Source organism: Myotis nattereri (assembly GCF_964212035.1).
Source record: "Myotis nattereri genome assembly, chromosome: 1".
NCBI lineage: Eukaryota > Metazoa > Chordata > Mammalia > Chiroptera > Vespertilionidae > Myotis > Myotis nattereri.
In genome coordinates, this window is record NC_138075.1 from 217,228,688 (window position 1) to 217,244,331 (window position 15,644).

Below are 15,644 nucleotides of genomic sequence, written 5' to 3' on the forward strand. Positions count from 1 at the left end.
ATCCAGTGTTCTAACATTAAGTAAGATCTTCATGAAAAAGCCCATATGTAAAAATCTCCATGTACAAGTAGGTAATTTGGGGACTAATCATTGGTGTATCAACACCTTCCTATAGCATTTCTTTTCTTTCCTTTCCCAGCATTGATTTTCTGTTTATGAAAGTAAGGTGTGCTCACTTCAAAGCATTCTGATAATAAAGAAAACCCAGAGTGACTTTAAGCAGCGGGTTTCCCAGTGGAGCCAGAAGAGGATTTGGCTTTAAAGAGCATAATTAACAGAACTCGTTTTAAGTGCCCATTTATTGCAGAAAATAGGGGAATTACCTGTCCAAGGGAATGAGAAGTGTTCAGATGCTGCCGACTCTTCCCCCAAATGTACTGTGGTCCCAGAATAATGGCTTCTTTTATAGGAAGAGGAGGGGACGTTGCCCTGGTCCAGCGGGTAGGAGACACTGCAAGTAAACTTTCTTGATTTACAGAAAATATGCCCAAGTCAGCCTTTTCAAAGAGAGCCACCATACCACATAGAGTCAAATAGGGTATATATATATATATATTCCTTATCTTTTTTTGTTGTTAATCCGCAGTAGAGGATATTTTCCCATTGACTTTTAGAGAGAGTGTAAGGGAAGGGGAGAGACAGAGAGAGAGAGAGAAACATCAATGTGAGAGAGACACATCAATTGGCTGTCCTTCACACGTACCCTAACCAGGGTCAGGGATGGAGCCTGCAACCCAGGCACATGCCCCTGACTAGAATTGAACTCTGGATCCTTCAGTCTGCAGGCCAATGTTTTATCCACTGAGAAAAACCTGCTAGAGCTATCTTCCTTACCTTTTGATTCATTTGTTAGAGCAAACTCACATTTCCCAAAGTCTATTCCATTGAACACCTGTCTGGTATGATTTTCCATGCCAGAGGGTTCCCCAGTCAAATAAGGTGGGGACGCTCATCCCATGGTACCCATTTCTTGGAGACTCGTGATGCACGTCAGCATGTTAAAGAATAGGAGGGCCTCAAGGACAGAGGCCTGGGTTACTTCATTTCCTTGGTTGTTTCTGAAATGCATTTGAATGTGGATTTTCTTTTTTTAAAAGTAATTTGCTCATTTCCCCTAGAACTATTTGGTTACAAAACAAAGAAAACAAATCAGTAAAGTAGCTGTTGTATATAGTTGACCCTTGAACAACACAGGTTTGAACAGCACAGGGTCACTTATATTGCAGATTTTTTTTTCAACAAATGCAGTCAACCTTTTGCATCTTCAAGTTTCACGTGCCAGATTCAACACATTGATGACTGGGAACAGTATTTTCTCATTCCCATCTGTAGTTTCCCAACCTTGGATGGAAAATACTGTTTTTGATCCAGGATTGGTTGAATTTGCAAGTGTGAAGGGGTGACTATAGAATCAAAGGTTATACCCTGATTTTTGACTAGGAGGACCAGGGACCCTACTCCCTGTGTTGTTCAGGGGTCAAGCATACATACGCTGGGTGTACAGTCTTTTGACTTCTGATGTCTTTTTTTTTTTTGGGTGGGGGGCCTGGATGAGAAGATGAGTAGGTTAAGGCCTAAGCCATCAATTCCTTAGTGTCAGGTACTGTGCTAAGCACTTTCCCGGCATCACTGCCTTTGAACCCCAGAGCAATCTGTGATCCTGGATTTGTAGAAATGGATCCTAAAGCTTAAAGAGGTGATGAAACTTGCTTCCAGCTACTCAGTGAGGTGAGAGGTGGAGCAGAGCAAGGACCATGATTACTGACCCCATGCTTCTGATGCTCAGGGCTTCTGATACTCATGCCCTTCAGCACCTCAGACATAGACCCCACTTCACCTGTCACACTTTCGGGGTCCCTTAGAGGCACTCTCTGGTTTCCCTTTAAAATAAACTGCTGTTAGGAGTGCACCATTACACATGGATCCCTCTTGCTGGGATCCATACCCTTCACATGTCAATAATTGGAAATTATTCATCTGAGATTATATATATATATATATATATATATATATATATATATCCTATCTAATAAAAGAGAAACATGGTAATTAGCGTACGACCGCTACCCTTCCCATTGGCTAATCAGGGAGATATGCAAATTAACTGCCAGCCAAGATGGCCGCCGGCAACCAGGCAGCTTAAAGCGAACATGAGGCTTGCTTGCTTCAGTGACGGAGGACTCCAACGTTCCCCGCCTGCCGCTGCAGGCCTCTGAGCTGCAACTCTAAGCAACTATGTTACAAATATAGAAGCTAAACAGAACCCCAGAAACCTGCTTTAGTCCATCGGGCTTCAGCCAGCAGGATCACAACATTGTTTGAAATGCCTAAGAGCTGGAGCCAAGCCTGAGAGCTAAAGCATGCCCAGAATAAAAAAAAAAGAAAAAAAGGAGCGGTTGGGAGCTTCAGTCACTTGCCAGCCTGAAAACAGCCCTCAGCCCCTCACCCAGACTGGCCAGGCACCCCAGTGGGCACCCCCACCCTGAAGGGTGTGTGACCAGCTGCAAACAGCCATCATCCCCTCACCCAGGCTGTCCAGGCACCCCAGTGGGGATCCCCACCCTGATCCAGGACACCCTTCAGGGCAAACTAGCCAGCCCCAACCCATGCACCAGGCCTCTATCCTATATAGTAAAAGGGTAATATGCCTCCCAGCACCGGGATTAGCAGAGCCAAGAGGCCTCCCGGCACCAGGATCAGAGTGACAGGGGGCAGCGCCCAAACCCCCTGATTGCCCTGCGGCTCTGTGTGTGACAGGGGGCAGGGCCACAACCTCCCTATCCGCCCTGCTCTGTTCATGACAGGGGAAGGCGCCCCAACCTCCTGATCAGCCCTGCTCTGTGCCTGATAGGGGGCGCTCCCCAACCCCATGATCGCCCTGCGGCTCTGGGTGTGACAGAGTGTGGCGCCACAATCTCCTGATCGGCCCTGCTCTATGTGTGACGGGGTAGAGCCATAACCTCCCCATCGGCCCTGCCCTGAGTGTGAGAGTGGCGGCGCCCCAACCCCCTGATCGGCCCTGCTCTGTGGGTGATAGAAGGCGGCGCCCCAACCCCCACCCCACGGGCCCTGCTCTGTGTGTGATGGGGTAGAGCCATAACCTCCCCATCGGCCCTACTCTGTGAGTGACAGGGGGTGGCGACGCAACCTCCCCATCGACCCTGCCTTGAGTGTGACAGGGGGCGGTGCCCCAACCCCCTAATTGGCCCTGCTCTGAGCCTGACCAAGGGCTGCACCTAGGGATTGGGCCTGCCCTCTGCCACCCGGGAGCAGGCCTAAGCCAGCAGGTCGTTATCTCCCGAGGGGTCCCAGACTGTGAGAGGGCACAGGCTGGTCTGAGGGACCCCTCCTCGCCACCCCCCCCCCCCGAGTGGGCCTCTAGTATATATATATATATATATATATATATATATATATATATCTCCATATCTATACCTATTCATCCAACAATCCATATGTCTACCTCTACCTCCATCTCTATATCATCCACATCTATATATCTATATCTGTCTATATCTATATCTATATCTATATCTATATCTATATCTATATCTATATCTATATCATCTATCTATAATCTATATTATCTATATCTATCCTGGCTTCCCCAGAATCTATTCCAGGGCTGGGAACAGTAGTAGGAGCTTGGTGACAAATGTGTATTGGCATCAAATGAAGAAATCTGCTCTATGAAGTATGAGTTTATGCCCTTATTATACACTCTAGCCTCCTCTGCTTTGTTTTTCTCCATAGCATTTATCTCTACTGGACATATATTTACTTGTTTATTTGTTTTACATTTACTTGCTTATTTGCTTACATGGTGTCTCCCCACACTTGGAGGTGAACTTATTTTTGGGAAAGTCCTTCAAGTCATTTATTCACTTCTGTGAACCTAGAGTAGGTGCTCAGTAAATATTTGGTGAAAGAATAAATGTTCAAAACAAGTTTTTATCATTACTTCTCCTTTCCCCAAACTCCTCAAATTGCTTTCTTTATTTGTCTACTTCTCTCTCAGGAGTAGTTAAAATCTACTTAGGGCTGTAAATAGAGGAAGTCTACATTCTTAGCTACTCCTGGATTAATGGGCATGGGCTGTCTGCAAGGCAGAAGCAGCGAGGAGGTCGAGTGCACAGGCAGGCGTGTGGTCACAGGGCCACATGCACAGTCCCCACATCATGTGTGGCCCGTCACTGCCACAGCACAAATCTCTTTAGCAGAAACCCTGAGTTTTCTCCTAAAAAGTGCAGACAGAAGCTCCTTTTCCCACCCACTAAAACCACAGCCTGCTGGGTTTCTTAACTTTGGATGGAAAGGTATTTCAATATAATTAATCTCCTTTGCAATCCTTTAAAAGCCATTCTTCTTGGAAGGGGGTCCACAGATTTCATCAGACAGCCAAAGGGATCTGGAAAAGATAAGGACCCCTGAGCAGCCTGGACTAATACAGGCTGGGAGCAATATTTTACTTGGTACTTAGGTAAGGCAAAGGGTTGAAAAATGGGCTTCCTTTAACCTTTGAAGTAAAAAAAAAAATAAAAAATCTGTGCATTTGTTTAGCATTTGTCCATTCTCTCTTCTCCCCTCCACCTGTGGGTGGGTATAGTCAGAATCTCTCTCTCTCTCTCTCTCTCTCTCTCTCTCTCTCTCTCTCTTCATTCCTTTATGGCAGAAGTGATTCTGATATCCTGAGGTTTAGGAAGGCAGGTGAGTCGCTGTTTCCAAGGCAGGGGGCCCTGGCCGCCTCCACTCTGTAAAGGCATTGGAACTGAGCTTAGGACTGGTGCGGAATGCAGAGATCAGTGGAAAGGCATCCTGCCAAAATGTTTGCCCACCCAACGGTAGAGATTCAAGTCCGCCCAGCCCTGATTGGATTACCGCAGCCCCAGAAGCACTTTAATCTCAACTGCTGCTCCTTGGGATGGGGAGGGCGCGTGGGAGGAGAGGCGATGATTGAGATGTGCGTGCTGTGGAGGGATCCAGAGGCTGGAGTCTCCCAGCTGTGGGGCCAGCACTGGGAGTATGCAACCGCTTGCCATGGAGATGAAGTGAGGGGTTCTTACATATAGGTCTGTTGATAACTTCCCTTTAACCTGGAGTGTGGTGTATGAGATTTTTGTCAGGACAGGTTTTAGCACTCACAGCCTGGTGGCGGCAGGGTGTGTCTAGGGCTGATTACATTCTGGGAATAAACGTAAGGTTTAAGTAGGGATACACTTTCCTAATGGGTATGTGTTGGTGGGAAGGTGAAGGGGAAAAAAGGCTGGATTCTTAAGAAGCAAGGGACTTTTTAATAGCCAGAGACAGCAGATTAGGAGAAAGGAATGGAATAGAGCATGAATGAAATAGAATAACCAGAAAAATACCACCCAAATAAATGTTGTTTACCCAAACACATACTCGTATCTAACAATAAAGTAGTTGAAAAAATTTAAAACACCTCCTTGGAACACATTTATTTTTGTAAGCCACATAGAATAAAGGAAATTATAATAGGCTGTGATTAATTACATCCAAAGTAACAAATGGGGATAAGCCATCGTTTCTGCCTTTTGGGGCTCACAGTCCATATATAAGGGAAGGCGTCCTATAATTAGAGGTGGACATCTTGGTCATGAGAGAGACTAGATGACCAGTGGGTTGGGAGGGGAGCTGAGGACTGAGAGGCTGTGGTCTGGAGAAGTCCAGGCTTGGAAGGTGGAGCTATTTACTCTCTCTCTCTCTCTCTCTCTCTCTCTCTCTCTCTCTCTCTCTCTCCTATATTTTTATTGATTTCAGAGAGGAAGGAGAGGGTGAGAGAGGTAGAAACATCAATGATGAGAGAGAATCACTGATGGGCTCCTTCCTGCATGCCCTGCACTGGGGATCCAGCCTGCAACCTGGGCATGTGCCCCGACCGGGAATCGAACCGTGACCTCCCAGTTCATAGGTTGATATTCAATCACTGAGCCGTACTGGCCAGACTGGAGCCATTTACTCTTCAGGCTGAGAGAGAAGAGCCCGGGGCAGGGTTCAGGACTGTGGTCCTAGGGTGGTAAAGAGATTTGTCTGGCATTGGCATTTCAGATGGATGCAGCCATGAGAGAAGAAGGCTAGGAAATGGGAGGCAGGGAGAGTGACAGTGGAAACATTTATTACTCAGGGTGAAAAAAATGGGGGAGGAGTGTGCTGATTTCTGGAATGATATTTACAAAAACCAGGTCAGGAAAACTGACAAGGGGGCACGTGTAGAGCTCATTGGAATAGGAATGCTCCTGTCTTTCTATGTGCGCGGGGGTGGGGGTGGGGGGATGTTTGAACCCGTGGGGACGCAAGTAAGTGGCAAAAGTTATTGGGGCAGCGTCAAGGTGGAAATTCATAGCTATTATTTTCGTGGCCTCTAGCTACAAGAGCTAACAGGTGAAGGTAGTCTAGAGACCCAAAGTGGGAAAAAATGACATTTTTACATTTTTGTCAGGTAGGCAATTTAAAAATAAACTTGAATTTAATATATACCATTAATGCTAGAGGTTGTGTTATAACGATGCAAAAATGCCTTCTTTTCAATAGTTGTTAAAAGAAAAAGTATATTGAAGGGGGCTGGGAATCACATATAGAAGAGCCATATACGGCTGGGACAGCCACCCTACACAGCTATTGAAAACATACCAAGCATCTGCCCTCCAGAATGAACACTTTAACCTATGTCAGGGACTCACTATTATCCTAATATCTGCTCTTGGATTCTGTCCAGTCCCATTAGCGATTCCCATGTTGATTGCTCTGTTATTCTCGAATGTTAATTGCTTCTAAATCTCGTTGGATGTTCAGATGCTTGGGGAAAAGAAATCTGACTGGCGAAGGTGTGAGTTTTATTAATGTGCAAGTAAACAGGAAGTCTGTCTCGAGATCCCAGTGAAGTGTCTGTGATTCAGGATGTCATAGACAGAGGATGCGGCATCTTTCTTGGCATGTCTGTCGTGTGTTGGTGGTGTGATCTTAGGGGGCAGTGGGAGGGTTTCAGTGATATCGGTGGCATTGGTTCAAAATGAGCATGCTTGTAGATATGATTAGATAAGCAAACCCTTCTCTCTTGATTTCAGAGAGGAAGGAGAGGGAAGGACTTGCTTTACTTGATTAGTAGAGAAGGACCTGGCTACCTTTGAGAAAAGCTGAGACATAGTGCTATTAAATCAGAAGATGTAGACATATGAGTATAATTTGGCCCACCAGCTATACGTTGATCTTCATAGTTTCTGAACCAGAAGAAATCTTGGAAATAAGCTTCTGAAGCTTCCTTATTTTTCCACTGGCAACAAAAGCCCTGGAGGATGAAGAGGTCAGGGCCTCAGAGAAACTCGCAGTAGAACTGGGCAGAGAGAGAGAGAGTGAGGTTACGTGACTCTTGGCCCAGTGCTCCAGCAATCAAGAGGAGGGAAAGGAATAAAAACTGGTGTTTATTGTATTTTCAGGAACATTTAATTTCCGTGAGTGTTGGTGGAGACCCCCTACCCGCATGGGTGGAAATACTTATGATGATCTAGTATGGAATTTTATTTATTTGTAATTATAACGGTATCCTGGTGAGAATAAAAGGAGATGCAGGAATAGGGCAGAGCACCCACTACAGCATTGTGATTAATTCATTCAACCAATATTTATGGAGTGTCTTGACCCTGGGGTTCGGTAGTGAACAAAATGTTCTTCCTCTTATGGAGCTTATGTCCTAGTTGGGGGGAGGGGTGCATAGGAAAGTAAGTTAAGAGAGGGACCAAGTAATGGTAGATTGTGGTGAGTCTGATGAAGAAAAAGGAAGGGCAGCAGGGGACAGTGTATGATGACCTATTTTAGTGAGTGCTCAGGGGAGACCTCACTGAAGAGGCTTATGAGCAGAGATCATGGAAATATCTACAGAAATATAGTCCCCAAAAAAATGGACAATTGGAAGGACAAAGTTCATGAGGTGGGGATGTGCCTGGGGATTTGTGGATGAGCCAAGAGTCAGTATGAGAAGATAGTGGGAGATCATGACCCTCAAATCATGGGCTTTGGGAAGGCTCTGGGTGATACATTTTTAAGAAGACCCATCCTTTTGCATTTCTGTAATCCCAAGTAGTATGGCTCATAAACAGAGCCCAAAGTCATCTTTTTGGAGAATATTTTCCGAAGGTGCCATCCTCCTGCGATTGGTGTCTATGCCTCACCAGGAGTGTCCAGAAAGCGTCAGATCTTTCTGGTGAGTTTTATATCAGAGTGGCTTTCACTGTACTCAAATCCTTCAATCATACGATGATCAAGTATACATAGTAAGAACCCAGCAAATACAGATTATTTGGTCAATGCATGAGTAAATAAATGGCCTGAGAGTGGTAGAAAGGATGGGTGTCCTAGAAAAAGCTGTTAAAATAGCCCTTCTAAAAATGTTGTTAGCAAGATTGTTTCTGAAGCTTTCTGACTTCCTTGGAATAATTTTTAAAGACATGTCCATATGCTGACATGTGAACATAAGTATATAACAAACTGAATAGTAGTAACATTATTTTCAGGCCAAATTTTAGTTTGATGATTGTATTTTGTCAATCTAATTTTTTCTCCATGTTAAAACTGGATATGGGGAATAGTCCAACCTTTTCTCTGGTATTAAAGGAATATTGGAGTCTGGGCTCATTCATCTAAGGGGTTACATTCAGCACTGTCTCTACTCTGAGTAAAATGTGTTCAATACGTTGAGATCATGCTGAAACTTGCATGGGAAATATCAGTCCCCAAGGAAAAGGTGGGTGAATAAGTTGTACTGGGGATGGGGAAAATGAAAGTGTAATTCTTGTACTCCTGTAACTGAATTATCTCGCTATAATGGACCAATAATTTATTTGTCTATTGTATTTCAGTATCCCCAGCTGTGAAGTGGGGGTAACACAAACTTACCCTCTGCCTTTCAGGTTTTTTGCGAAAATCAGTGAACTAATATTGGTAGAATTGGAGCCCCATGGATGAAGGGTACTTTGTAAGTATAACACATTATTGTCCTATTCTGTTCTGTTACTGCAAAGTGCAAATATCAGATGTCTGTTCTTGCCATATTAGGAAATCAGTAACACTGAGTTTCATACCCAAATATCAATACTCTGATTTCTTTTGAGGAATTTAATATTTCTGAAGTCTCTAATGGTCTGTCAATATGTTGGATGTAGAAAAGCCTGACCCACTCAATATTCAGTCAATGTTTACTAGATAATTTAGAAGAATACATGTATACATATTGTGTAAAAATGTTTATATGATCCCTTGGTATGAATGCAGGTATTTTTATTTCTCTTCCCCCCTCTTTGTCCCCTTTTTTGACTTGCATTTAACTCTGTGTTTTGAACAGTGGTTTGTGTCTTAAAGAAATGGTTGTTTTCAGGGAGAGACTGAATGTTCCACTGAGGTCAGCAATGTTTTGTTAATGATGAAACTAAATGAGACATTCCTTAGGCAAGTTGCTAAGTATTGTGTTTCCAGACTGGATAAAGGAGGAGGCCAACTAGAATGATGAGCTAAATATGGATCACCCCTCCCTGACCATGTTACTGCCCAGGTGGCTTGGGAGTGGCCTCCTGTCCATGGAATGGCCAAGGGCTGAAAGCCACAAAACCAGAGAGCAGGCAGAAACTGTGCAATCCCAAAGTGATTTTCCCTGCTGAGTGGTACATCTTTTAGTTTGCTAAGTCAACCAATGCCCTGGCATTGTGTGGACAACAGTAGACTGGCTGGTGACATGCCCAGTTCTTAACACGTGGTACTTTTTTTTAGAAAAGGTAGTTGTCACCCCTTAAGAACTCCTGACATAGAGAAATAGAAAAAGTATCATGATTGCTTATTCAAGCCCATTTTTGTGAGTCACCCTGAGATTCATGGGCCTTTAGGGTCTTATGTCTGGAAGGGTCTACATGCCTCATCTAGTGCTATTTCTACTACAATTGAAGGATTCCTCTGATGCGTGCCCAAGAACCTCCAGAGCAGGGGTGGGAAACATCCGGCCCATGGGCCATATAAGGTCTGGCCCTACCAAGACCAACCATAGACAGGACTAGGAATTCAATAGATCTAGGAGCTTTTTATCATAGCAACATACATTTATATTAAGTGAATTATATTAATCAAATGATGTTATAAATATCCAAATGGCTCTTGGCAGAATGAAGGTTCCCTACCCCTGTTCTAGAGGCAGATTGACTACCTTAAGAAGCAACTCTTTGTTGTTACATCATTCTTTCTCAAGTTGAACCCAAATCCATCCTCTGTGTATCTTCTACCCTTGGGCCCTAATTTTATTATCCATCCCTACAAAGAACAAGTTTTTCTCCTCCAAAGCAACAGCCTTTCAAGTGTTCAGGGCTCTTATCGGGTCCCCCTTAGAGTGGTCTCTGTTAGCTTCAACAACTGGAGCTTGTGTGCCCTGACTCCGACTCTACCCTCTGGGAAGGTTCTCATTTGTCTGTATCTTTCTTAGCAAGCTGCCCTGAGACTCTGCCTCCTCCAGGCCCCATTCTGCATCTCAGAGTCAAGAGATCTAATCAAAGGTATGGAAGAGAATGACCTCGAAGAGACCATCTGGAGTCACGTGCGCCCATGGATTGGTTTGAGTAACAAGACAGCAAAGCCCACATCCCTCTGTGAGGTGCAGATGATTGACAGGGAGAAAGCTGTTTTGGTTAATAATACAAACTGCTTGCCTCCTGGAGACACAGCAGCAGCTTACTAATTCGTTAGAAGTGAATTAAGGTTGTTTACCGATGTTTTAAAGTAACTGTCAGAGTGAAAAAAAAAAAAAGAGTTGGTACTAGATGAGACCACTCGCCCACTTCGGAGTTGCTGTTTATTTTAAGCCATGTGCATAAATAATATATTGAGATATGAAGGGTGATTTGAAGCCTTAGAACACGGAGCCTCCTGTTTACTGACTGTCATTGGGCTGAAGAGCATTTAAATGGCACCGAACCTTTGTGTCTGTGCATGCAAGGCGTGAAATTAACTTTCCTTTCGTAGTTAGCGGAAATCATGATGAAGGCAGTCTTGTTAATGTGTCTGCTGCTGATCTGGGTCTCTTGCTATGTAAGACAAGCCTTGGCGATAGGATGCTCCCCGTGTCTCCATTGAAACAGGACCCCTGCCAGCCAATCCCCAGCTCCCAAAACAAGGATTGTCTGGGTCACTGAGTCAGTTTGACTAGACTTGGTTCCAGGGGTTCTAGTCCTCACCTCCAGTAGCCCTTTCTGAATATCTCTTTTCTCACCTGTTGAATGAAGGTAAAAGCATCTGCTTCCACTCCTTTATTTGAAGATGGTGAGACCCTAATGAGATCATCGTTGTGAAATGGCTTTGAAAGGTATCAGGTGTCATATCTGGATGGGAAAAGGCTGTGTTCTAGGTGACTTACGTGTACTAACTCATTTCCTCTGCCTGACAGCCCTCTGGGATAGGTACTGTGATTGTCCTGATTTTGTCACTGCAAAAACTGAAGCACAGGGAAGTGAGGGGACTTCTCCATCATGTCAGAGATGACAAGGCAGATTGGGATTCAAATTCTAGGCCGTTGGGGTCCAGAGTTTGTGTTCTTAACTGCTACTTATTTGGGAGAATGGATTTGTGTTCGCCTCGTTGAAAATGTGTAATTTATACAACCGTTTTTTTTTAAAATTTATATTTACATTATATTTATATGAATTTCAAAAGAGGAAAGAGCCTCAAGTGATTAATGCAAACAAAAATGGTGGGAATTTGCAGCTATGTGTTCCTACATATGCTTGTGCCTCTTAGTCATGCTGAAGGAAATGAAACATCATCATGAATAGCCTGGACACATTTTAGCTCGAGAAAATGCAGGTATGGCTTTTCTGTGAGTGATTATCAGCAAGGAGGCGTCCCATTGGCTGGGATGTAGCCGACCCTATGGAGTAATTAAGTTTTATGTGTAAAGAGCCAGGCGATTCTTAGATGAAAAGCCCTAAGTGAAAAAAAAGATCTCTTACTCGTAATGGTTTCAGAAACAAGGATTTGATTCACTGTTTGTCCCTGTTAACTTGGAAGTGTGGTAGCCTATTTTGGAGTATGGGGAGACTGTTAGAGAATGAATAGAAAATGTATGGAATGTTTAATTTTGCATGATTACATTTCATATTTGCCGAGGTAACTGTGGCAAATAGAAGTGCGCAATAATATCACGGCATATCTGTTTTAGATGTTTTGATGAATACTCTGGGTTTTACAGTCTGATACATGAACCCTTTGGGATAAGTCCTTAGTATGCAAATGAACAAGAATGGATTTGTGTTCGCCTCGTTGAAAATATGTAATTTATATAACTGCTTTTTTATTTATATTTACATTCTATTTATTTGAATTTCAAAAGAGGAAAGAGCCTCAAGTGATTAATGAAAACAAAAATGGTAAAAATTTACAGCTATTCCCTCCTGAAATACGTTTAGTCTGGAGGGAGGTCATACTCAAAAGTTGGAGTGGCAAGCCCTGGGCCTGATTTGCTTCGGATTTCTGAATGAAGCAGTTCAAAAATAGGATCATTTTCATAATCCCAGAAAAGTGGACGGACTCATGAGAAGTAAGCAGCTGAGGGGAAGAATAAATTCTGCAGCTCCAAATGGCCCAAATCTCAGCGATCGCTGCTGTGCCCTAGCACTTGTTCATACAATAAGATAATTGCATAATTAAACACACGGTGGAATGTCAGTAATCGGGAGCTTAGTTTTCTCATCGCAATATGCAAGTTGCTGGTGTTGGAAATCAGCTCAGCCTGTTATGGAGGGAGGCCGGGCTCATTCTTTCACCTCACATCCTCTGCGGCTCTGCTGGCGGGTCAGAGACACTTCCCCTCGGTTATTTTTAGTTGGTTATATTTAGACAAGGTGCAGTGAGGCAGAAGTCCCCCCAAGTCTGCCCTGCCTGCCCAGGCCGTGAGAGGTGAGGATCATTTTGCTAAAAGTGTCCCTGTGCCCTCTTGATCTTTCTAGGTAATAATGGGCGCAAGGCAAGCCGTAGAGGAGTGCTGTTTGGAATGGGTTGTACCTCTTTCTTATTGTTGTTCTTAATTTTTACCCAAGGATATTTTCCCATTGATTTTTAGAGAGAGTGGAAGGGAGGGAAAGGGACACACAGAGAGAAACATCGGTGTGAGAGAGACACGTCGATTGGTTGCCTTCCACACTCTCCCCAACCAGAGCCCGGGATAAGCCTGCAACCGAGGTAGGTGCCCTTGACAGGAATCAAACCCAGGATCCTTCAGTCCGCAGGTCGATGCTCTATCCACTGAGCCAAACTGGCTAGGGTTGGAGGGGATCTCTTTGGGTCCTGATTCTGAGTTTTCTCAGTGGAGTGCTTGAGAGGACAGACTCCAGAGCTGGGCTCCTGAGGGCAAACCCTGGTGTGGCCTCTTCCACGCTGGGCGACCCTGGGAAAGAAACTCCCTCTCCCTTGGTTGTTTGTGTGTAAAAGGAGAATCTTAGTGTTGCTGCAAGGCTTGACTAAGTTCATGTATGGAAAGAGCTCAGAAAACACCCCAGGCAGGCTGTCAGCACCCAGTAAACGCTAGCTAGTAGTATTAGGTAGGGAGTTTCATATCCATCTAAATGTGGCAGATCTTTGAGGAAGAAAAATAAGTAGATTTATCGTTTCACCCTTTCAAGAAAAATTTATTGATCACTTTATCTGCCATCATTCTGGGTGTCAAAAAACAAAGATGAATAATAGCTCTTCCCTGCCCTGGGAATTGAATTGGGAAAATAGACATGCCAACAGATGATGATGATGATGATGATGATGATGATGATGATTATGATGATGATAATGATATAAAAAATAGCATTTAAACAAAGTCTGCCAGATAATTACTTTAGCAGGACCTGGTCTGTCATAGTGACCCCAGCATGTAACACATAGACGAATAAATGGATGGCAGAAATTTGGTCTAAGATTAGTTTGTCTAGAGTCAAAATGGTTTATCAGCATAGAGTAGGTTCCTAGTTGAGTAGTCACTTAGCCTACGGCTGGGACTCAGTATATGTTTGAAGACTGAGTCAATGAATGCATGGATGAAATTGACTTTAAGCTTCTTCTCTTTTGAATTACTACCGTGAGTTTCAGAAAGCAGTGAGTTTGCTAAATATTGAGTATTAGGTCAGGCTCTAGGGCAGTGATGGCGAACCTATGACACACGTGTCAGAGGTGACATGCGAACTCATTTTTTTGGTTGATTTTTCTTTGTTAAGTGGCATTTATATAAAATAAATATCAAAAATATAAGTCTTTGTTTTACTATGGTTGCAAATATCAAAAAATTTCTATATGTGACACGGCACCAGAGTTAAGTTAGGGTTTTTCAAAATGCTGACACGCCGAGCTCAAAAGGTTCGCCATCACTGCAGGGTTAGGCAAGTGAGATGCCTAAGGTGCGAAGTTCACAGAGACTTCACAGAGACTTCCATGCCTCCTGAAATTTTGCACCTTAGAGCCTCACTTTCCTCTCCCTCATCCAGGCCCTGTGGAATATCTTACCCTACATGTGTGACTCTGCTTCAGCTGGATGTTGGTTCAAAGAACATTTTCCCCAAATTTTATTTTGAAAAATTTCAAAGCTATACAAAAGGTGAAAGAATAGTGCACGAAGCACTCTGTACGCCTTTTAGCTGTTCTTATGAATGGTCAATGTTTGGCCACATTGACTCTATCTCCCTCTACAGACATGGCTTTGAACCTTGTCCTAATGCACAAGAGAAATCATGTGCCTCCACGCAGCATCCTTCCCTGCTCTAGTGCACATCATGTTAAATATACTGTCTAAATTCTGGAGCTCAAAATGATAAATTTTAGAAGAGAAAGCCACAAAGAGCATTAAGAGAACTTTGCTCGAATATTTTTTTTCAACTTTAATAGCTGCTACTTGAAACCTGTTAGTATGCTATTAATATACTAAAGTATTTAGAACATGGCCAGTATAAGATGCCTAAACTTTTAAAGGTTAGAAAGGTTTTCTGGATGCGCTGACATTCTCTTTTACAAAAGAGAGACTTTTTTTTTTTTTGAAAAGGCAAATTATCTTGATCTTTATTTTTCTGAGAGCCTTTCAAAAGTAGACAGTAGACCAATAATTAATGCAATGACATCATTGTTTTCCCTATTAAGACTGTTCACTGTAAGAGGGAACTTTGCAAATATAACATAGGGGCTATTTATACATTTGGTGATATGCTCCCAGATAACAAGAAATACACACTCGACTTTGGAGTACATGGACAAACTCATGAAAAAAACCCTTCTCTGATAAGCTTGAATGTTTATAAAAAATAAAGTGTCTGTCACTATAAAAGTATGGCCATGGCCAGCCGATGTGGTTCAGTGGTTGAGCATCGACCCATGAACCAAGAGGTCATTGGTTCAATTCCCAGTCAGGGCACATGCCTGGGTTGTGGGCTCAATCCCCAGCAAGGGGTGTGCTAATCAATGATTCTCTCTCATCATTGATGTTTCTATCTCTCCCTTTCCCTTCCTCTCTCTCTCAAATCAATAAAAAACATATTAAAATAAAGTGTGGCCAGATCTGCCAGAAGGTTGTGTTATTGGAGTCAGGGGAGGGGCCTCAGAGGCACCACAGGTGGTGAGGGCCACAGGGA

General features: G+C 43.5%; 1 protein-coding gene across 1 annotated transcript in view; it reads left to right on the top strand.

The window, feature by feature from the left end:
• The window catches only part of PPARGC1A (PPARG coactivator 1 alpha), a 655,554-nt gene that overhangs the window by 184,610 nt on the left and 455,300 nt on the right, over positions 1-15,644 (top strand). The window contains exon 2 of the mRNA XM_081083143.1: positions 8,922-8,986. Within this exon, the coding sequence (XP_080939269.1) occupies positions 8,969-8,986 (18 nt within the window). The 5' untranslated portion in view covers positions 8,922-8,968. The remainder of the gene's footprint in view (positions 1-8,921; positions 8,987-15,644) is intronic.